Below are 24,066 nucleotides of genomic sequence, written 5' to 3'. Positions count from 1 at the left end.
AGTAAACTAGAGAGCTAAGATAACAGAGACCTGTGGTGCCAGGCAGAGAAGATAAGACTTGGCAGAAATACCAAATGTCTGCCATGGCAAGCAAGGGAGGCAGCTCGCTTCTAGAGCCTGGAGTCAGGAGGAGAATCCTGGATAGCTGTTCCGAGAGCCGTTAGGTCTCACCTAAATACTTTCCGTGCTCAACTAGTGACCTTGGCTTTTAGCAATGGTTAACATTACAAATGGCTCTTTGAAACACATTGCTTTCCTCTGTGAAACCATTGTTGTAAACACTGCAAACTGGTTTGTTCAAGGCTCTTGCACAGTGACACAAATAATAAATTCTTTTAAAATGTAGCACCTGTTAAAAGCATCAACAGGACCATAGCTACATCCAACAACAGAAATCACCTATTATCTAGCAAATCAATCAGTTGCTAGGGATAGGACAGAAAATCCACCGTCTCCTTTACTGGCTGATCTCTTAAGAATATTTTCTTTCATTATGTAATACAAATAATATCCTCTGTTGTTTTTCCTCTTGCCTTAGTTGCCAAGGAAGCTCAGAGCTAAATTTAAGACATGATAATAGTCACTTAACCAGTGGGGGACTCTGATCTATGTCTTCCTTTTGATGTGTTAGCCTTAATTTAACAATATGACTAGGTATATGCCTTATATTGGTAGAAAGTGCCACGACTGATTAGCAGTGTCTGCCATGAGCAGGAAGATGGAAAGGTGGCAAGTATACCATGTTTTTGCCATACTGGAATTAAATGATGAAGACTAAAGTATGAAGGGGATGATGAGTCTGGGATCCAGAACTCAACTGAGCTACACTAATGTGGTACACAATTTCCCAGCATGACCATTACTGGCTCAGGTGCTTGTTAAAGGGCCTTTTTTGTTTAACATGGCAACCCCATGTGTTTCAGAGTAGAACTGTGCTCCATAGGGTTTTCAATGGCTGTGACCTTTCAGAACTAGATCACCAGGCGGTTTTTCTAAGGTACCTCTTGATGGATTCAAATTGCCAACCTTTTGGTTAGTATCCAAGCACTTAACCATTGGTGCCACTGAGGAATCATGAGTTGGAATCATCTCTACAACTGGGTGGTGGATGGCTGGATTGCGTTAGCAGTAGTAGACTAAATAAGCAGCCGAGGCAGTGTTAAAGACTTAGTGGCCATGGGACACATACTCAGACCCCTTGTCCACCCAGCACCCCTTCTGCTCTCAAATCTCTCCCTGCCTATGGTCCTGGGCTTGTGGTCCTCAGCTCTCTCTGCCTCTGCTAGTAACCAGTGTAGGAGATCAGTGGAACAAGACAGTACACGGTAAAGCTGGCATCTCAAGTCAGAGGGCAAGGAGTGGGATAGGGACAATAGGCTAGTCATTTAGGAAAAAAACCAAATTCCTAACCTTACACCAGAATAAATTTCAAGAGGTGTTAAGGGCTCAAGTGAAAAAATAAAACCAAGGAAGAAAACACTGGTAAAAATGTCCCTAATCCTGGGGTAGGTCCAGCCTTCCCAAGCCATCTTTGTATTTCCAGAGGACCCTGCTTCAAGCTCAATACGCAGGGAGTGCCCAATGAATGCCCAGCTGCCCCACAAGCTGAGAGCTCACCAGCGGGTCTCCTTCCACGTCGCTGGGGGGCACCTGCTTGCTGGTCGAGCCCTCCCGAGGCATGGAGTAGCCATCGAAGCCGACATCCTCGGGCCGCAGCTGCAGCAGCGGGGGCCACTCATGCTGCTGTGGGCTGGCTGCCCATGGATAGGTGTCCATCACCCACTTGGCGGGATCCTCCCAGGGGGTCCGCCTTCCGTAGAGCTGAAACAAGCAAAGAGGGAACAGGCTGGAAGTGAGCCCAGACCTCTCCGGCAGCCCCGATCCCGCAGAGTTCCGCAAATCTCCCCAAACCCAGCATTGTGCCTCCTCTGCTCGAGTAACTGCACTTCCAGAATTCTATCCTAAGGAAGTCATCCGACATTCAAAATGCTTGATGTGTTAAGACCGAACGCAGGCATGACCCCAGTGGTCAAGGGCACGGGTGTTAGAGCCAGGCAAATATGGGTTCACATCTCAGCTTCTCTGAGACTTAGTGTTCCAATCTGAAAAAGGGGCATCAGGCCACCTGTGCCATGGGGTTGTTTTTAGAGTTAAATGATTAGATTGTGTTTGTAAAGTACTTTACCTAGCACACAGAAGTGCTCGATGAATTCCCGCCATTATTATTCTTACAGTGTTGTTAATAACAGCGAAAACTGGAGACAATCCACGTTAGAAACACTAACCCACCCAGTCCCAGTGCCGTTAGGAACACTAGGGGACTGTTAAACGCTTAAGCTTAACATACACTCATAGAGCGCACCTATAGACAGTCATCAAAATAACATTGCCATGGGGCTTATAACATCATGGGGGAAAGACTTGTGTTATAATGGTGAGTAAAAAAAAAAACAACAAAAACTCAAGGTTATAAAATAATCCATACAGCATGTTGCTAACTGTGATAACAAGTCTATAAACAGAAGACTGGAAGGGAATTCTCCCAAATATTAGCAGAGCTTAAAAAAACCTCAAAAAGGAGTGAGCCTCTTGGCTCAAGTAGACAGATGAGACTATGTGGGCAGCTCCTGTCTGGAGGAGAGATGAGAAGGCAGAGGGGGACAGGAGCTGGCTGAATGGACACGGGGAATACAGGGTGGAGAGGAGTGTGCTATCTCATTGGGGGAGAGCAGCTAGGAGTACATAGCAAGGTGTGTATACCTTTTTGTATGAGACACTGACTTGATTTGTAAACTTCCACTTAAAGCCCCCCCCCCAAAATAGCCCTCAAAGACAGAAATGCAGCTACCTTTTGACTCTCACTCTCACCCATGTCTACCACACCAGAAACTAATAGTTTTTATCTCTCAGCTCACTTTTGCAGGCAGCAAAGCGGAACTGGGGAGATTTCTTTACAAACCACACACGGACACTGACTCTTTGGGCAGATGGACCTCCCTGGGACCCCATCACCCTGTGCTGATGTTGTACCTGGCCTCTGCCTCAAGATGTCTCTCACATCCAGCCCCGTCCCTCTCTCCAGCTCAGGTCATCTGTCATCTGGACTGTGCGAGCTGGCTCTTACTCCTTTATGCATTCATTCAACACACACATAGTATTACTGTGCCAAGAGCAGGGGATGCAGTGGAGGACCAACAGTGCAGCTCACTTCCCTGCTCAGAGTTCTTCCCCAAGGACTCAAGGGCAAAGACCAGACAGCTCTATGGGACTTCGAGTCCTTTCATCATGATCTAACCTCAGCCTGATTCCCCATCCTTGTCTATATCCAGCATCACTCCATGACCCTCATAGCTCCAGCCACGCAGAGCACTGGGTCTCTCCACGTCTCCATGTTTTACCCTTTACCCCTGCTCTCCACCCACCTGGGACCCTGGGACCTCCCTCTGGCTGGTCCCAGAGAAATTCTGCTTTGTTCAAGATCCACTTAAATGTCACCTTTGATGCAACCCATCCTCTCTGTCATTTTTCCCTCTACCTTTCACGGCACGCGGCATGTGCCTGTCTGCCTCCCCTACTCTTTGAGGACAGGGAATGGGCCTTCATATTTCTCTAATGCATTGCACAAAAACCTAGGCTGCATCACTTCTGAGCTAGGCTGTGTATAGTGTGTAGCTAGGTGTAGTCTTTATATCTTTCCTCTTTAACAACAACACACCTGACAGCTTACTGTGCACCAGGTACTTTGAGAAACACCTTATAAAAATGCTTTTAACTGCTACGTGACTCCAAGGGGAAGGATTACCAGCTGCGTTTGACAGATGAAGAAACAGCGAAGATGGAGCCAGCACGGAAATCCAGAACTGTCCCACTGTGGACCACTGGAGGTTGGGTAGGGTATACTCTAGGTCAGGCCGTGCCCACCCACGGTAGGGCCGTCTGTGGCTCTGAAAGGCACCCGCTCTAAGCATGCCTCGGGCAACAAGGATCAAAGACTCCTGGCCTACAATGGCCACCACTCCTGCCAGGTGGTGAGGTTTTAGGGTGGAGTCGCATCTGGGCTATCAGCTGTCTGTATGTCTGTCTACTCCCTCAGCTGCCTCAGACTTTCTACAGTGGAGAGGGGGCAGAGAGCCGGGTGCTGATCGCAGAAGTAAGCTGAGCTCTAAAGCTCTAAAATGACTAAAACCACAGCTACTGGAGTCAGAGGCTGCCTCAGCTAGAAGGAGCCAGAAGTCATCTACCTTCTCCCCCCATTCTCATTTACCAGATGCGGAACTCGAAGCCAAAGCCGAAAGAGAAATGCCAGTGGTGAAAGGTTACAGAGCAGAGTCAGATTTCATCCTAGGACCCCAGCTCCCCTGTCCAGGGATTTTCCCCTCTTCGGCCCTCGTGGCTGACTCCACTTTGAACCACTTGGTATCAGTAAGACCCACAAGACTCTGGCAGCACCAGAGCAATGAGATGCCGACCAGGCTGGTTACCAGATGCCAGTTCACCCTGGGCTGGGCACTCGATCCCCTCCACCAGTATGTCCACTGTCTCATGCTCACCTTAGCCACCTCTGAACATTGCCTTATGATTCCTGTCAGGGAAGCGGCCCACCCTACCCCCAACTTGGATGGGCCCATCTCTCTTCATTAGCAGTTGCCTCTTCCTCCACCGAAGACAGACACCCTCCTATGACCTCATTGCTTTCCCAGACACCAGCCCCTCCTGTCAGGGTCTGCTGCCAACCCTTCCTTAACCTGGGGCAATGATGAGTCTTGGGCCTGGGAATTCAGTCTGGCAGAGTCAAAAAGCAGTGCAGTCTGAGCAGGAAGGGATTGTGTGAAGGGTGGTGTATGTCAAGGAGAAACAGAGCACAGAAGCAGCGGGATATTCAGTGCTAAAGAAGGATGGTTCAAATTAGAAAGCATTCGTGCAATTTTTAGCAGCTTCTCCCTCCAAGAACTCTTTCTATGGATCTGGGCTGCCTTACCCAAGCCAGACCTCACATGTGTGAAGCTGAACCAAACTCTCATGTCTGACAGTTCCTGCTTCAGTCTGTACTCCCAGTCTAGATGAGGAGACACCCAGGGCTGCAAAATCCCAGAAGCCAGCACTCAGAGTTCATCAAGTCCTTGGAGACAATCTAACCTGGAAGTTTTCAAACATTTGCTCTTCTCCCATGACGGCCCACCACTGAGTGAGGTTTAAGGCATTTCTGGGCTCCACAGAAGCCAGTCTGGAAAAATACCGTATTCTAAAGTTTTCAGTTTACAGATGGGGAACCGGAGTCCTAGGGCGGGCAGACTTGCCCAGGTCTCATAGCAGGATAGGCCAATCTGATGAAAGCCACACATTCACCCCTCTCCACTGTTCACACACCCTGGACCCCAGGCCTGCCCTGGGCATAGAGGTCTTTACGGTTACTCTGTAGACTTTAGACACTTTAGCCAGTGTTTCCAGTGACAGCTCCAAAGGGGAAGAGGAGTGGGGACTGAGCCATAAGACAAACGCAGATCAGGCGCATGCAAGAACAACATATCTTTATAAGCCTCCCCTCTTGTCACTGGACATGCTCAAGTCCAGGTGATGAATGGTTGGATAAGTACCGCGACACAGCTAAAGAAATAATATAAAGCTCTTCGGCCCCACTGCAGAGCCCTGAGGGAGGCAGCAGAGACAGTTGGATAGACAGAGCATTAACTTTCCCCAAGGCAGAGAAGGGAACTGGCACCTCAATGGATTAGGAAGAACAGGACAGCAGGGAGCTAGGGCATTGGAAACTACAACCTGGGCCCCTGTGAGCCTTCAGACACTGTGGAACACATGGGGCTATCAGGAGCACATGTATGTCACACAGAAGCATCAAGATATACACTGAGAAAGAACCTCCGAGCTGACAAGACACACACTAATACGTGAGACAAAACCTGCAGAGATATCTGGTACCCACCAGGGGGCGATGCCACCCACATTTCCTTTAGGCACAGATGTGCCAGTTGAAGGCTGCTGTCTAGAAGCTAACGTTGAGGCTTGATTACAGCAGGGTCTCCCTATGTGCCTACCAAGGCCGCACCACCACAGGCAGCCTCTTTTCGGGCTCATGGCACATAGCAGCCCTGTGAGTGTGCACACAGAGCACTCCACCTCTTCCTAGCTTGTAACCTTGGGCAAGAGTTTCCCGGCCCTGAATTGCAATGTACTCAGCTTCCCCCTACTCACTTTGCAAGGTTAGGTGAGAGGAGCTGGCACTGCAGTGCCTAGCACACAGCACGCATGCACTCAGTGGTCACAGGTGGGAGGGCGGTATTCCAAATGTCTTTTCTTAACCCCTGAACTACTGCCCTGAGATCATCTTTAAACCTCAAACCAAAAAATACCCCCTGAAGTCTTCTTTAAGCCAAACAACTGTTTAGCTTAATTAGTAAAGAGTGTCTACCTTTAGCGTTGTGCTCTTTTAAGAACTATCTACATGGGATCGAATTGACAACAGCACCTCAAGAGATTAGACAGGAAGCTTAGGGGGCAGTTGACTTTATGATAATGGCGTAGGAGCAACTCAGAAAAGGAGGGTGACAGTGGTACAACTCAAAGGATGGCATCAATGTCACTGAATGGTACATGTAGAAATTGTTGAATTGGTGTGTGTTCTACTGTGTATATTCTCAACATCAACACAAAAAAATAAACTATCAAAAATAAATAAATAGCATCCTTAAGTTTTGGCAAGTAAGAATAAATGAATAAAGGAAACTTTTTGTCAAATGAAATCTTATGCAGAGTTCCTCTTTAGGAAACAGAATAACCTGTTCTTTGAGTCCCCTGAGGCTTCTCCATGGAGTTACAGGCTTCTCAGGATAGCCTGAAAATCATGGAAGTAGCACAGGAGTCAGCTAGCCCTGGTCTCCAGCACTGGTTCCACTATCTTCTGCTGAGTAAGGTTCAAAGCCATGGCTTCCCTGTCTGTAAAATACTCACTGGGCTGTAAGAACCAAATGAGGTTATGTATGCAGGCCCCCAATAAATGTCAGCACACTTTCCTTCAAAACCAGAGGAGTGAAGAACATACCGGGCTTCCTCATGAATCAGCAGATTCTATGGTGTCTTATCAGGATAAGGCTGCAGGCCTTGGGCAGGGTGGCTGGCTGCTGAGCAATCTGGTAGAGTTCTAACTCTGGTCACCTCCCTTCACTGCTCCCACTCTCTTGAAAGACTGTCCTTCAAATGACCCCATAGCACAATGAAGCAATGACCTTTCTGTCTTAGAAGAGTAAGCTTCACATTGAACTGGTAAGCGATGGTGGCGTGCCTGTGCTCCCTGCCCAAAGCCATGCCCAAGTCCTTACAACTTGTGTCTCACTAGCTCTTGGTGGGAGGGAGACTCAAGCTTCCTTTGTGATAACTTCATCGGCAGCCTCTCCTGGACAGGGAGGTGGGTATAGACCCCACTTCCACAGCCATGCCCAAAAGTCCTTTTGTTATGTTTAGGTCCAAAGGAGCAGAGCCTTGGCACCACCAACCCTGGTGATCACCAACAAGAGGCCTGGTGATCTGCAGGTCAAGGCAGAAGCTCAGATGGGCTCCCCCTCCCGGTTGGTGCCTCCTTGAGCAGGGGAAGCCTTTATTCAAGCATATCCTGAGGTCATATTCTTCCAAGCATATTCTGAGGTCATGTGCCTTCTCTCACCAGAAGATACGTCTGGAGTAAAGAGGAAGCAAGTGGGAAAACAGAGATGAGGGGGGAACAGGAGGACACAATTTATCTAATTCTTCTGAGCAGGTTGGGTCTTCCAGAGGTACTGGACAAACTGTAGTCCCTAGAAGCCTGAGAACAGGTGACAAAAGCTTCTGAAATGAAACAGACTGCAGGAATCCAGTGGGGTGGGAGGTGCTTCCATGACCCAAGAAGACAGGAGTGACTGGGTGGCTATTGCGTATATACCGGTACTAACAAATCCATTTTATAAGAAGGTAAGTCATGGTCCATTTACCCAGGCCAGTGAACTTATCCATCTAGGGAGATTCCACTGCAAAGATCTAGAATCTTTCCTACTTCTATGTAAGCAACATTTGATAGAAAAAACAGCAAATGCTGCCATCAAGTAATGTTCTTTAGACACTGCTAACTAGTAATTTTGGGCTGGCCATGGGACTGCCTAATTTCTTGCTATTCTCTGCCTTCATGATACTCTTATATTTCAACATGGCGGCTTAAATTCATAGAATACATATTTCAGTTCAGTGAAATGCCAGCCACAAGAGGCACACTGTCTTCCTTGTCAAGTTCTTTATTGTTCTGAAGGCCTCTGAAGACTGTGATTGCTGCTGTACCAAGCACTCAGGTATGACAGATACTAAGCACTCAAATATTCACCAGCCTCAGTCAAATGTACAGAAATGACAAACACTGGCTAAAGCCATGAATATGTATTGTCACACATGTGTATGCATGTGTGTGTCCCTCCCTCCCCCTCTGTAGGCATACAAACCCTTCTTGTGTCTTCCCTTCCTCAGTGTTGAGGAAACAAAGAAGCTCTCAGAAACCCGTCTGCTGAACTAGTTCTAGGCTTATTCAGCTGGGCATGATGCCTGTTAATTGCTTAGTGCCAGTGCTGAAAGCCCATGGAGCTTCTTAGGCTGCCTTCAGGCTTAACAATAAAATTGTTGCATGCTCCAGTTTTAGTGTAACAGCCCTGGGCTGAGTGAGAAGAATTCATTCTTTCCAGCACCCACAGGGCAGGGGAGACCTGTAGCCTCACGGGCTCCACAGTCACCTGGAGGGGTCCTGAGGTCAGGTAGTGAGTGTCGTGGGGCTGAGGTGAGAACCTGGGTTTTGAGCCCGAGGCATGGATTCAAATCCCAGCTCCTTCAAGTTTCTATTTTATGACCTTGGGCAAGTCATTTATTCTCCAGGAGCCCCAATTTCCTCTCTTGAAAAATAGAGACTAAAAACTATCTTTGCCCTGGTTTCAAGACTAATCCAGGGCTCAAATCAAAAAGTCAATATGAACAGGGAGCACAACAGAGAACCCCTGAGGGAGCAGGAGATCAGTGGGATGCAGACCCCAAATTCTCACAAAAAGACCATACTTAATGGTCTGACTGAGACTAGAGGAATCCCGGCGGTCATGGTCCCCAAACCTTCTGTTGGCACAGGACAGGAACCATTCCCGAAGACAACTCATCAGACATGAAAGGGACTGGACAGTGGGTAGGAGAGAGATGGTGATGAAGAGTGAGCTAATTATATCAGGTGGACACTTGAGACTGTGTTGGCATCTCCTGTCTGGAGGGGGGATGGGAGGATAGAGAGAGTTGGAAGCTGGCAAAATTGTCACGAAAGGAGAGACTGGAAGGGCTGACTCATTAGGGGGAGAGCAAGTGGGAGTACGGAGTAAGGTGTATATAAACTTATATGTGACAGTCTGACTTGATTTGTAAACGTTCACTTGAAGCTCAATAAAAGTTAATTAAAAAAAAAAGTCAATATGAGAATACTCTGCAGACTGTGAAGTGCTATACACATGTACAGTTCCATTTCTTGTGCACTTACTATGTTGGTTTCATTGGACCTTGGCATCAGTAATATGTGGCAGAGGACTATTTTTATTATCCCCTTCTACAGACGTGGAAACTGAGGCACAGAGAGGCTAAATGACTTGCGTGGGGTTACACAGCTAACAAGTGGCAGAGCCAAGGTTTGCAGCCAAGTGTGTCCTATATTGTCTAGGCTGATGACCTCACAGATGAGGGTCTGTCACCCCATGTCAGCCAGATTCCTGAAAAAGGAGATAAAGGCAACTCATTTGGTCATAAGAACACCTCCTTCAAATCTGAGGAAGCTGCTGGGCAGCATGCTTCTCACCTGGAGTCCTTCTCTGACTGCTTCCAGGAGGTAGGGGATAATTGAGTAGTTCCACAAGTCGGTGAACCACACCCTCGAGCCATCCACGTCGATGGGGCACGAAAGGAAGAGCCGAGGGCCTGGGGACCACAATGAAAATAAGTCAGAGGCTGAAATGGGAGACATCAGGAGAAGCTACAACCTGAGCATCCTGCAGGGGTCTGACAGCAGAAATACCAGGGGCTGGCAGGTGGGCACAGGGCAGGACACCGAGACTCCCTACTCCCACCCCTGGGGTCTCTCTCCCCAAGGAAATCATCCAGAAGAGAGGCAATGATTTATAGAGAAAGATGCTCATTGCAGTATTACTAAGTGTGATTTTTTTTAAGCGGCAGCACACGAAATGTCCAAGAGAATAGATATAGTTAAGCAAATGACGGTACTACCGCACTTTTTATTTTGCAGCCTTTAAACACTGTAATTATGAAGGCTGAGTAGCAACACAGAACGCTCATGAGATAATGCAAAGTGAAAAAAGGGAACATACTGAATGCAGATTATGACTGCAACTACATAAAACACATACAAGGACAGAGGAAATAATTCCAAATTACAATTACTGGAACAGGACAGTGAGATGATTGGTGATCCTTTTTTTCCTGCTCTAAATCTCCAGCCTTCAGGGATGTTATTAAACTTTCAGTTTAGTTTTAAAGCAAAGCCAATCCTAAAGGGTAGTTTTATCAAGTAGGGGTCTTGGGGCGGGGGATCTCCCCTGAGCCAGCAGTTTCTGCATCAGCCTGGGCTGGCCACGTCTCTCCTCTGCTGGTCATGCCTGGGTACCGGGCAGGGGAGACAGGGGCCTAGAGACATAGCACTGGGATGTGAGTGACAGGCAGTCGGGGTCTGTCTTGATCTGCCATTGTCCCAGTTTTCCTTCTCTTTCCACATGGACAGTCCAGCATCCAGCTGGCTTGTGCTGCAAAGGGCTGTCCTGGCCAGGCCCTGAGGATGGACGACCAAGGAAGCCGGGGCTCTGCGACAATCATCTGTCCCTCCGCCCACCTGCCCTCTCCTGCCTGCCCCCTACCTACCGATGGTAACGTCTGAGGAGCTGTGAGCCTCCAGAAAGCGGTTGAGGTGATGCCAGACCTTGGGAATCCAGTCGATGATTTTCACCAGCTCCATATTCCGCACCCGCCCACTGATCTCTGTTTCCATGAGCTTCCTCCTCAGGAAGCGGCCAAGGAAGCCCTTCACAGGCTCTGTGTGGTTGGCACAAAGCACCCACCTGGGGAAGTCAGGAATACCTTTTCAACAGTGATGGTGGTGATAAAATGATGGCTAACCTCAGGAGTCAAAACACATCAGAACTGCAATGTGTACATGCCAATACTAAAATAGGGCTTACTATGAGCCGGGCACTGTCCATATATTAACTCACTGAATTCCTCCAGCAACCCTTTGACATAGGGATTGTTATCACTGTGCCCATTTTATAAATAGAAACGATGATGCATAGGCAGCTTACATAGCTTGTCTGAGATCAAACAGCGGCTGAACAGAAGAGCTAAGATTAGAACCAAGGCAATCTGGCTCCAGAGTCTGAGCTCTAACCACTGAACTATACTTGGTGTCAGGCCCTGTGCTGGGCTAGAGCTACAACAGTGACTAAGATAAAGTCAAGGAGCCCTGGTGGTGCAGTGGTTAAGCACTCAGCTGCTAACTGGAAGGTTGGTGGTTTGAACCCACCTGATGGTACTGTGGGAGAAAGACCTGGTGATCTGCTTCTCTAAAGATTACAGCCTAGGAAGCCCTATGGGGCAGCTCTACTCTGTCACACAGAATTGTTATGAGTCAAAATCAACTCGACGGCACCTAACGATAACAGGACCCAGTCCCTATCCCGGAGGAGCTCTCAGTTAGTGCAGGAGACAAACAAGCGAATGAAGGAATGAAACATGATGACGACGCACGGGGACTCAGGGAGGCTTCTCAGAGGAGGGGACATGTGGGCTGAGACCAGAAGTATAAACACAGCAGCCACATAAGGAAAGGCAGGGGTTTGGGGCTGGGGTGTATGCAGGAGAACAGGCTGTAGTATTTGCAGACGTGAGAAATAACATGGGGTGTTTGGGGAAACCGCGAGACGTTCAGTGTAACCAGAATTTAGACTTGACCTGCCAGTGTAAGGAGTCTGGGTTTACTTCTGAAGGCAATGGGGAGCTATTAGAGGACTTTAAGCATCAGGATGACATGACCAGCTCTGCATTCTAGAATGCTCACTCTGGCTGCCACAGAGCAGAGGCTGGCCTGCAGGAGGCATGAGCTACAGGCAGGAAGCCTGGTTAGAAAAGGACCGTGGGTCGTTTGGGAGAAGCGGCAGTAAGAGTGGGAAGGAGAAAAAGGAAGGGCTTCATGGGTAGTTAGGAGAAAGCATGGAGAAGACTGGGACAGCCTGCATGCAGAGGTGAGCCATGCCCTTAGTGGCCTGGAGGAGTGAACATTCCTCAGATAATCACAATTCAGGGCCACTTTCAATAGATTTCCTCAGAGATGCCTGCAGAGTGGCTACCGAAAGGTGAGCCAGAGGTTCCCAGGCAGGGGAAAGCTTCTCATCCTCATCTAAGGCGCCAGTCAGTGGAGCAGAATGGCAGAGTCAGTTGGGATCTAGGACAGCCCAAAGGTATTTAGTGATGCTAAGGCAAGCAGTGACACAACCTAGCATGACTAAGTTGAAAAATTCTTCCCACACTTTAGCCATGAACAAGTGCCAGGATGGTACTGGCGCAGGGGTGTTATGGATTGAATTGTGTTCCACCAAAATATGTGCTATAATTCCTACTATACCTGTGGTTATAATCTCATTTGGGAATGGGCTTTCTTTGTTATGCTAATGAGGAAATATTGGGTGTGTCTTAGGTCAATCTCTTTTGAGCTATAAAAGAGCAGATTAAGCAAGCAGCAATAAAGAACAAATGGCGGGGAAGATTCTTGTCACGTGATCACCAAGGAACCTAGGAATAGAAGCTGTAAAGAGACAAGGATCTTCCCCTAGAGTGGACAGAAAGACAGAGAGCCTTCCCCTAGAGCTGGCACCTTGAATTCGAGCTTCTAGCCTCCTAAACTATGAGAAAACACATTTTTGTTCATTAAAGGCACTCACCTGTGTATTTCTGTTATAGTAGCACTAGATAACTAAGATGGGAGGGGAAGACAAACTCTTCAAGGGAAGTTACAGCAGCTGCAGCTCTGAAGGCTCAGAGGCCTGGCAACATGGGGGGACACTGTCAAGCACGAGCTGTACTGCTCATGTTCACTTGGAATAGAGAGACATGCTACTGATACAATACCGAGCGGCAAGGGTGTCTCCAGCTCCTGCCCAGAGCTGCCTCCTTGAAATTGCTATAGCAGGGCTTAGAGTCAAAGAGACCTGGCTTCAAGTTTTAGCTCTGCCATTGACCGGCTGTGTGACATCAGACAAGTTACTTAATTCTTGGAGCCTCAGTTTCCCCACTTTCATATAGAGAATAAGAAATTTAACTACTTGAGGCTGTCATGAGAATGAAATGAGTTATGCTAGGGAAAATGCTTAACACAATGCCCAGGATATAAGAACTACTCAAAAAAGGCTTTCCCATTCTTTGTAGCTTGCTCTCCTCCTGTGTGATTCCATCATCTAATTGGCAAAGAGAAGTGGTGCCTTACCTGAAGTTATGATGAAGCTGCAGATTGGGAGTAGAAGAGGTAGCCTGGTTCATTGTGCCAATTATGTAAGGGCTGGGGGGGAAATGAAAGGAAAGAAAGCTTTGTGATTCAAAGCCAAGCTGGCGAGCAAGGCACTCACAGAGGCCTGTGACATCTATGCATCCAGGCAGACAGGTGGCTAGCTGCCTTCTCTGCATTGCTTCATCACCACCCCGAGCCTGGCACACGTGTGCACGGCTCCCCACGCAGCGCATGTTACAGTGATGGCATGCTGTCCCAGGGGCCATGGAGTCTGGAAGTGGCCTTTACCATTTATGGTATTTGCAGTTGAGCAGCCCATTGAAGATCTCGCCCAGGGAGCTGACGTGATGCAGGTTGTCCAGGATGATGACAAGAGGCATGTCCACAGCGTTGTTCTCACTGTTGCACTGATCAGCAAGGTTGGACAGGTACTGGCGCAATTCCTACGGAGGCCCAGAAGGCCAGGGGAAGAACAAGGTAATGGGTGCATGCCAGCGAAGATGCACATGCTCAGAGCTTTCACTTTGCCATCCCGTGCCGTGAACGTGTACTGAGTGTCTGCCAGTTACAAGGTACCAGCTTGGTGCTGACAGGGATGCAGGGTGAGCGTGGGATGAGGAACAGAAAACCCTCAGCCCAGGGCAAGAGTACAACACCATGGAGTTGCAGAGGCATTGGAATTTTATCTCTGTTCTACCAATTCTCTAGAAATGTTACCACATTTGCTTACATTTCTTATCATGCCGGCCTCCCAGGAAGCTCGTTGAGGGCAGGTGCCTCTTGCATCTTTATATTTCCATAGCACCTGCCTAACACTTGTATACACAGATGCCCCTGATAAATATATCAAACAGGGGACCCAGATACACATACAAGTAATGATGATTAGTCCATGGCAGACAAACAAAGGACAGTGGTGGGCAAAATGAATCTACATGCACAGGGGACCTTGGAAGGTCTTGTTAAAAGTTGGCTTTGAATTTGACCTTGAAGAATGGGTAGGACATTGGCTTGATCAAAGGCCTGGAGGTAATCAAATACAGGATGAGTGCTAGGAATAGAATGTAGCCCAGCATGGCTGGGGCGGGGGACTCGGGTCAGGAAATGATGAGGAAGAGGAAGAGGAATGGTGCAACAAGAGAAAAGGCTGGAATGGTGAGCTAAGGCCTGGCCAGAGCCTGGAACACCCGCCTAATAATATTCACATCATAAGAACAGGTGGCATTACCTGCCAGGCACAGCTCTAAGTGTCTTACATATATTAACTTATGTAGTCCTACAATAACCCTGCAAGGTGGGTACTATCTCATCTCCATTTTACAGGCAGGGAAGCTGAGGTACCCAAGGTCAGTTAATTGGCCTGAGGTTGCTCAGGTGGTGAGCTGCAGGGCTGCATTCAGACTTGGGTGCCTGACCCCAGTGTGTGCTCTTTACCGTGGCCAGAAGGCCCCAGATGTTAGCCTGGTGGCTCAGATGCTGACATTTCCTCAGCCTCTTACAAAAAGAGAGACACTTCCTGGCCTCCCTTCTAAGGCAAATGTGGCTTGCAAGCCATAGCAACAACCCAATTCTTTCAGTTACTGGCAATCTTTCATTTTTTAGGCCTCTTCACCCTGGGCTCACAGTCTGAAGCACCTGGCAAGGAATGTCTCCTGACTTCTTGAGACCCCAGAGCTTACCCTCCCTCACTCAGCCCTGAGGGATACAGTGGCCAGGCTGTGCTCTGAAGGCAGTTGCCCTGCCAAGGGCAAAGTGAACTGGAACTGAGATCACTGGCTACGTGCCTGGGGTGCTTCCTTTAACTGGTCCTGGGAGAAGGCACCTTTCCTAACCCATACAAACGCTCTTGGTATAAGGGGCTCTGATCATTTCTCCCTTGTTCTGCCCCAACATCAGAATCATGTGGGGCTTGTACACCAACATTCATTGTAGCACTTTTCACAATAGCCAATAAGTAGAAACAATCGAAATGTCCATCAGCAGATGAATGGATAAACAAAATGTGGTATATACGTACAATGGAACCCTATGTAGCTGTAAGAGAAATGAAGTCCTGATGCATGCCACAACACGGAAGAACCTCGAAAGCTTTACGCTGAGCAAAGTCAGTCAGTCACAAAAGGACAAACACTGTATGATCTCACTTATATAAAATAAGCAAATATATAGAAACCAAAGATTAGCTATAGTTACGGGGGGGCGTTTTTGTTTGGGGGGCACAGAGTTTATGTTAATAGCTGAATGTTTTGGAAAAGGAGAATGAGAATGGTGGCATGACATGAAAAATGTCATCAGTCACTGAGCTGCAAATGTGGAAGTTGTTAGTGTGTATATTTTCACCACAATAGTAAAAAATACAAAACAAGTTAAGAAAAAAAATTACTTGGAGAACTTGTTAATGGTGCAGATTCCTGGCCTCACACAACCCACTGAAACAGGTCATCGAGGTGGAAAGCCTGGGAATCAGTGTTTTCAATTAGCTGAGGTGAGTCTGAGGTGGAGGAATAATTTCCAATTTGTCTTTGACTCTCTGGCCCCTTTGCCCAGGGCCAGCCACAGAATGAATTATCCATAAACCCCTACGGGATGAAGGAATGAACAGATTTGAGAAAACGTTTCACGACCTTCAGATGGGACTAGGTCTGACTCCATGCAAACAGGTTTCCACTGCTCACTGCGAAGCAGGATTGAGCCTATTTGCTGGCGCCAGAGCCCAATGCACTTGAGTTCCAGTTCCCCTGTTTTCTACCATCTGAGTGGCCTCAGACACATGACCGATCTACTTTAAGCCTCAGTTTGCTGCTCTGTAAAATGGGGAGAGAAACAGTCCTTTTCCAAAACATTCGCTATTAACATAAACTCACAGGTATAGCTGTGAGAAGCCAGTTTGCTAGTAACAGCCAGGGAGTCAACCAATGGGAGCTTCTGCTACTGCTCTTGTTACCACAAAAGAAGGCTTTAGTTTGGGGAAAAAAAAAAACAAAACAGTGTAACATAGTAGGCATATGATAAATTCCTGGTAAAGTGGAATGGATATATGCGGGGTGATTAAAAAACACTACTAGCACTGAGCATCATGCCTGGCTCACAGTGAGGCAGCAATAAATGAACTAGATCCACCTAACCCCAGACAGAATTGCTTGCTGGGAGGATCTGAGTCAAAGCTTTCATTTCTGCCAGCCCCATTCTGACCTTCTTCACTTGGTTTTTAATATCCACCAAAGGAGAGCTTATAGGAAATGCTGCTTTCCCACCAGTGAAGCAGTGGTGGCAACAGTTCTACAAGAACCCCAAAGTGAGCCCTGGCTGAGCAGACTTGGGATGAGCCCCTCACCTTGCTGGACTTATGGTCCACGTTGAAGGTGGCGATGACCCCGTCTGTCAGCTCCCGTCCCTCTCGAAGCACTATGTATTCTGACAGCCGGTTGGCCAGGTAGGTCTTCCCAGTGCCGCTGGGGCCCGATAGAATGATCCGCCGGTGCTCTATCAGCAGGGAGACGTAGCGCTGCAGGATGGGCTTGGGGATCAGCGACTCGAACACCAGAGAGTCCAGGCTGTTTTCTGCGAGCCCTGCATTTGAGGGACAAAGGGCAGCTCTGTAGAAGGGACAGCTCTCTGCAGTTGTCTAATGGCAACTGCCAAGACCTGATGTTGTCCCTTTCCTTGACATCCCACTCACCTGGGACCCCTGCCCACACAGGTATCCAGGAGGCTGAGAACAAACCACCACTATTCCAGGAAGCTGCATCCCTGTTCATCAGCACTGTGTGCCTCTGGCTCCAGCCATGGCCAGCGTTCCCAGATTCAGACTCACCTCTAAATCTGGGGCCTCAGTCCTCAGCTGTCCTCTGCAGAATCACTAAGATCTGGGCTCTGCTTGCCTCTCTGGGTTCACTATACTGAACCAATGCTCTCTGTCCAAAGCAAGCCTGAGTCTTGCCCAAGCGTGTCAGCCAGGACCCTTAAGTTACCTCTTCACTCAGCTCTCTCCTGCATACCAGTGCTACCCACACTCAGACGTATCGTGAAGATAGTGCTTTTATCTTTAAAATAAAGGGAAAAGCAAGGTGGGATCATTTGATTTTGGGATGTATATACTGGCCCTAGTTTGAAATGCTACATAGTGAGATCACTGATCCTCAAATATCAAACAGAAATTTATCTTCCCCCCCTTCCACGTGGGACAACTTCATTAATCAGGCTTGTTGGCTTTTACAAAAGCTATCTTCTTGATATGATCCCCAAGAGAAGCTCCATCCAAGGTTAGCTGTCCAGAACCTAAGGTAATTCTGTTAAAACTTACTCCAAGAGAAACAGTATTTTGTAAGTGAAAATTAAACTGTAGGGCATCTATTCTCTTTTATAATACTATCTTCTTTCCACATAATTATTCACTGCAAGCAGGCCCCCTCATGTGTTTAAATGCTTGTTTCTGACCCAACCAAGAGCAGCCCCTAAATGAAGTGACTTTTTGTTCCAGAAAGACCAGGATGAATGTCCCCAAATGATTTATCTGCAGGAGACAGGCCTAAGATTTGCCTGGTACTGAGCTCCAACAACTCATAAATTATACTGTCAAAACCACAGTCAAGTTCAGCGTCTTAAAGGGAAATAAGTGGGCAAAGATACCGGACACTCAGAAGGTTAAGCCTCGTAGAATTTTATCAAGGCATATTCCTCAGGTGGTACATGAAAAAAAGGAAAAAAGGGATTTTGTAGTCAAATAAATGTGAAACTAACTGGATAAAACCTTTTTAACAGCATCATCTGTCAGAGCCTTTCATGTATCAATGCATTCCTACCTTCCCTGCCCCTAATCCCAAAGAGGGACAATAATACAGTTCCCCAAACTTATTTGGCCAAGAGACCTCTCTTTTCCATAGAGAACTTGATGGGACTAGAGTTTCAAGGGAATACACTTTGGCCTGGGGCTTAACATCTCTGGGAGGTGAGGCAATTGGAAGCTCCAGCAGCATCAGGCGTGGGCAAGAACCTCGTTAGTTTCATCAGGGTTCGCAGAGTGACTCTTCTGTAGCCTATGGATGACAAGCCGTGGTTTCCCCAACTGTAGAATGGGACCACGTCCAAGAGTTACTGGCAAGAGTAATTAATTGGTATTGGAAAAGCATTCCGAGAGCAGAAAGCCCATTTCAACAGGGTTATTAAGAGTCTATCATCTTGGTAATGGGACCTTCTGTTATATAATTTCAGCAATAAACTAAAATTATTTGCTCCGATAGTGGTTGAAAACTCAAACTGTTCAACTTTTCTTAGGTAAGAGGAACTGTGGTTGAAGGGGAGCGAGGAGCCCATATACACATGCACAAACAAAATTGTGGCTACAATTTCCTACGGCAAGCCACAAAACAAAAGCTGCAATTCCTGAAAGCTCCGACGTCTGTAATCGGCCACGTTACCTTTGACAGTCACAGAGATGGTGGTGTTCTCCCCAACCAGATAGCCACAGGGAAGCAGCTCGGGTGTTTCGGAAGTGTCGGTGCGCTTGATTTCCCCAATGCTATAGCCGAGAACGCTGTCAGAATTCAGCCCTAGCTGACTTACTGGGTCAACGTGAATGATGTATTCCTGGAAAAAATAAAGACCCCATCAAAGACATGGCTCAAGTAGGCGCCTGACTCATGTTTTCATTGGGTGATTTATGACTGTCATCTCTTCTCTCTGGGATGATGTCTGAGCTGAAATCGAGCTGTGGAATGAGGGGGAGAAGAGCTTACTTTCTATGGGGATAATGCCCTAGTATTACAGGCCTCTTAAAAACACAGATTTATTTGGTTAGTGATAGAAAAAAACCTAACAGGGTTGTGAACGTTTAGTCTGGATGAACCAAGCATGGAAAAGTTAGGCTGCATTTCCTAAGTTCAGCTGTTATCTCGAAGACATCAAGGCCTGTGAGTGGTGCTGGAAAATTCATGAAAATGTAATCCTGACGAGAAATCTCTCCACCAGGCCCTTCTTCTGGCTCAAGGTAAAAATAACGCTGATGACAAAGAGAGTAAAACCCAGGGCTATTACAGAAAAGCAGTCCTGGATCTTTAAAAAGGAAAACGTGTGTTTAATTTTGAAAGTGTTCCCTCTTACGTCAGTGACCAAGAGGTTTTATGTCACTAAACTTAGAACTGAGACCCATAGGCTACGGGGTGGGTGGCCACACAATGATGAGGTGGAGGCCAATCATAGGCCTCTGCTTTTAACAGTCTCGTTTTCCCACTTACTATAATGCCTCTGAAGCTGTTTTCAGACGGAGCTGTTGTCTTTTTCATCAAAGAATGTCCCAACTGATTGTCAGCACAGATAAAGTTTTAGGTCAGGCGGTAGAACTGGTCTGCCCTAAGCCACTCACATCTTTCTTGCCTGGTCACATTTCTACAGACTGACCCCTCAAGATGAGGGATATTCTTTGGCCAAAGAATAGAACTTTCTCTGTGTGAAGCCATTTGGATCCGGATGCTAGAAAGAGACTACAGTGTACTAGTTATGTCAGGTTTTGAAATCAGACCCATTCAACTAGACCTGCGTGATCAAGTTCTAGATCCATGACCTTAGACAAGTGACTCAACCTGAGTCTCAACTTTCCTCACCTTCAAATGGGAAAATAAGATCTTCTTCCCAGACTTGGAGATGAATTGGGGTAATGTAAGTAAAGGGCTTCACAGGATTTCTGGCATAATAAATGCAGGTTATTATTACTCAGGAGATAGGATTAATGAACATTTGTGGTTATGGACTTACTTTGGGACACTACAAAAATTATACTAAAAACATCTTTCAAAATCACCTGCATTTCAAGGTTCACCTCCTTGTTTCTTCTGTGGCAACACTCAACCGAATGGTTTGATTAGAGAGAATAGACAAATAAGTGTGCCAACGTCCTTGACACTGGTCATTGATCAAATGTTAATGCCACCTGAAGCACAAATCAGAGACTCCTAAAAGTTGATACAGAATGCAAGTTGGATTGAATCACCCAGAAATGAAGGATGGAAATTGATGTCTTGACCCCAGTCACAGATCACATACTCTAAGGCATATTCAATAGGACAAAATTCCAAGGCAAAAAGATTTTGGACATCAGCAGTTCACTGTGAAAATTCAAATAATTGTGCTAGGCTGGGGAAACGACAATCATGAGCTGGCCAACCACTACCAAGGGCAGACGGGAGGAAGAGTCTGGCCAATCACCAGCCTGTACTTACCCATCATCCTTCAGTTCACTTGAGGGCTACGGGACAAGTTTCAGCAATAGGAGGATGTGGAAGAGGGGCCTGAAAACTGGTCAAGTTCAGGACACAAACTGCCCTTTATTTTCCTAAGTCGAGGCCCCCATGTCAGGTATGATGTTGTAGCCATCCTCTTGAAATACTTACTTTGAATAGTCGTCTAACCACCCCATCGAGTACATCCCACTTCGTCTTGCCACTAACTCCAATGCAGCCAATAAGAAAGAGATGTGGTCTGGAATCCTAAGGGTAAGGAAATGTATGCAGGTGAAAAATAGGTGGATCTTTTTGGACACGGTTTAGCAGAAGACTTAGATTGCCTTAGAGCTCCGCCAGTGGTTTGAAAGGGGAATAAAAGTGCTATTTGTTTTAACAGCAGGTATAACTGAGATTGACTACAACAGCCTTAAAACCTTCTCTTGCTCTATGTAACTTTCCTATGGCTAAAACAGCAATCTGTGGGAGAGGAAGAGAGGATCTCTTCTCTGGAATCTGGAACATTCTACTAAGTGGGCACCTGATTCAGCAAGTGGATCACACACTTCCTTCTGCCTGGAATGTGTTCCCCTCTCCTATCTGTCATCTCACCCTTTCCAAACCTTGCTTACAAACTCACCTCTTCCTGGAATCCTTCAAACATCAACCCCACCAGGCTCAGAGCTCGCAATTACTTCCACAGTTCTGTATAGAGCTTATGTAACAATACAATCTGTATTCACTTATGTGTATTGTAGGTATTTGTCTTATTTGTATATCAGATTTATCTCCCTGCTGAATCTTAAACTCCTTTAAGACAGATATGTTTCTACTTTTTCTTTAATAACATTTATTGCTTTTTTTTTTAAATTAAAAGTCATAAACACATTTAATTATGAAAACTAGTAAAACTCTGAGGAGTTCACAGGAAAATAATGCTATTTTTTTTTTCTTTGCATTTCTGCCTACAGAGCTCTGCATAGTAGAAGCTAACTAATTATGCTGATTAAAGCCAAACTAATGGAATATTCCTTTCGGTTGGGTTTTTAACTAACACGCTGGGAACATGCTCATAAAGATATAGAGTCAGGAGAGTGAGGCGGGACATCTGGCAGTTAAGCAGAGTCAGCAGAGAAAGGAGCACAGTCTTGTGGTCTGTTGATCTAGCCCTGCCACTTGCCTTGTAGCTCAAGTAATGCTTGGGTCCTGGGTTTCTCAATTGCAAAATGGAGATAATGTCTGGTCAACCAACTTCACCTGGATGCTGTGGTGATTCAAAATGATACAGTTGTTGAAAGTGACTTGTAAAATTCTGTTGAATATAAGATCTATCTGTTCATACTGATGATCATTAGAATAAAATGTGATCAGCGGTTATCACCGGCATTTACCTGAACTATGGTCCTAACCATGAGAATGAATTTCTACCTTGTCAGTCCATCACTCTATTATCTAAGCAACTTCTAAAAAAAAGGCTAGGTGATTCTAAAACCCCCAGCAGCTCCAAAATTTTGGGGGCTGTCCCCTTCTTTGAGACTAAAGAGCCAGCCATGAAGTGGAATCCACGGCAAAGACAAGTATGGCTGTAGACGTTTTGTTTTGGTGGGTACTGGGGGCCCCCTAAGGAGCCCTGGTGGTACGGTGGTCAAGTACTTGGCTGCTAACCAAAAGATCAGCAGTTTGAACAGAGGAAGAAAGATGTGGCAGTCTGCTTCCATAAAGATTACAGTCTAGGAAACCCTATGGGGCAGTTCTACTCTGTCTTATGGGGTCGTGATGAGCTGGAACTGACTCAATGGCAACGGGTTTGGTTTTTGGTTTTGTGGGCCCTCTAGAGTCCTCTGGTGGTGCAAATGGTTAACACGCTCAGTTGCTAACCAAAAAATTGGTGGTTTCAGTTAACTCAGAGGAGCTTTGGAAGAAAGGCCTGGCAACCCACATCCAAAGATACAGGCATTGAAAACTCTATGCAGCACACTTCTACTCTGACCCACATGGGGTGGCCATGAGTTGGAATCCTCAGTAACTGATTTATTTGGTTTTTGGTGGGTCCCCTGGCTGTCTGAAACTACAATAGTGTGTTGGCTAAAAATACTAAGAAATAACAAACAAAACTCAGGGGCCTTGCCATAGTGACTCAGGAGGTCTTTACCCAGTTAATTGAGAGATGGTCATTCATACCATCATTTGGATTTAATCACTGATTAAAAATCAACTTTCACTGTCAACCCCCCCATCCCAACCCAAAGTAGTCTCTGGTGGTGGTATAGCCTCCTAAACTCTGGAAGAGAACAGAAATTAACTCAGAAAACTCATTCCCCAGGCTTGGGGAGTCAAAACACTCCATGGATTGCTCCCTGGCTTGGCTGTCTCTGTCTCTGAGTCTACCTCTTCGGCAGCCCAACAGCCTGATAAAACTGGTGCTCTTGGTCAGCTGGATTTGGTCAGCTTATTTCTGTACCTTCTGTGCTGAGTGTGCTTAGCTGCCTTTGATGTCTCTGCAAATATATTAAATTCAGAAAAGCCATTTCTGACTGATGTTAGTATTAATTACATAAAAATGCAATGTGTGACCATTTTTAGTACTCTTTATTAGACCTTCCAATCACAACAGAAAGACAAAGGGCCGCTTGTTCACTTTAATTGTGTCAAAAGGCTGCTGGGGATTATGGTTTAGTTAAGAAAAGTGTTAGTAGCGTTTCCAAAACACCTTAGGCTCTGAGGTGATACAGTTTTACGATTAAATCACTAAACTAGGTATTTCTACCTGGGGAAGGGGCAGGCAGAGCAGGGAAAGGGATCCAACTAACCTCCTTCCATTTCATTTCCTCCTGAAAGCTGACAACTATCTTAACATGCCTGCCTCCTTCCTTCCGAGCCGAGCATTCACCAGTGTCATCCAGCAACATGTCTGCGAATGGAAAACATCAACAGCCTTAGGCACATGGGGACAGCAAAGCCGGCTTCCTGACACCCCCGCTGCTTGTTGGCACACAGCAGCGGGACAAACCAGGTGTCGGGTGTGCAGGGGAAGGGAGTGAGGGTGTAGGGAGGGGGAGAGGGCAGCATGGAGAATGCAACCACAGAAACTAATGGTGGACCAACCAAGGAACCAGCAGGTTGACGATGCACCTTGCCAAATGGAAGTGCGAGGAGGGAGAGGCTCAACCAAAACCACAGCGACAGCAGCATCATGGAGAAAAAATAAAAGCGTCAGCCCCAGTATGCTTACAAAGGAAACCTTGATCATGTTTGCTGGTTATTGTGCTAGCCTGGAATCCATACTCAAGGCGG

General features: G+C 46.8%; 1 protein-coding gene across 10 annotated transcripts in view; it reads right to left on the bottom strand.

The window, feature by feature from the left end:
• Positions 1-24,066, bottom strand: part of NAV2 (neuron navigator 2) — a 451,696-nt gene that overhangs the window by 4,683 nt on the left and 422,947 nt on the right. For all 10 annotated transcript variants that reach the window (XM_049890692.1, XM_049890693.1, XM_049890694.1 and 7 more), the window contains 9 exons: positions 23,583-23,683; positions 20,944-21,039; positions 18,976-19,144; positions 16,893-17,128; positions 13,847-14,001; positions 13,538-13,609; positions 10,924-11,120; positions 9,851-9,969; positions 1,618-1,821 (listed from right to left, as the gene is read on the bottom strand). In XM_049890692.1, the coding sequence (XP_049746649.1) occupies positions 1,618-1,821; positions 9,851-9,969; positions 10,924-11,120; positions 13,538-13,609; positions 13,847-14,001; positions 16,893-17,128; positions 18,976-19,144; positions 20,944-21,039; positions 23,583-23,683 (1,349 nt within the window). The remainder of the gene's footprint in view (positions 1-1,617; positions 1,822-9,850; positions 9,970-10,923; positions 11,121-13,537; positions 13,610-13,846; positions 14,002-16,892; positions 17,129-18,975; positions 19,145-20,943; positions 21,040-23,582; positions 23,684-24,066) is intronic.

Source organism: Elephas maximus, chromosome 7 (genome assembly GCF_024166365.1).
Source record: "Elephas maximus indicus isolate mEleMax1 chromosome 7, mEleMax1 primary haplotype, whole genome shotgun sequence".
NCBI classification, from domain to species: domain Eukaryota; kingdom Metazoa; phylum Chordata; class Mammalia; order Proboscidea; family Elephantidae; genus Elephas; species Elephas maximus.
The sequence above is the reverse complement of the archived record's forward strand: the minus strand, read 5'-3'. Positions and strand labels throughout refer to the sequence as shown.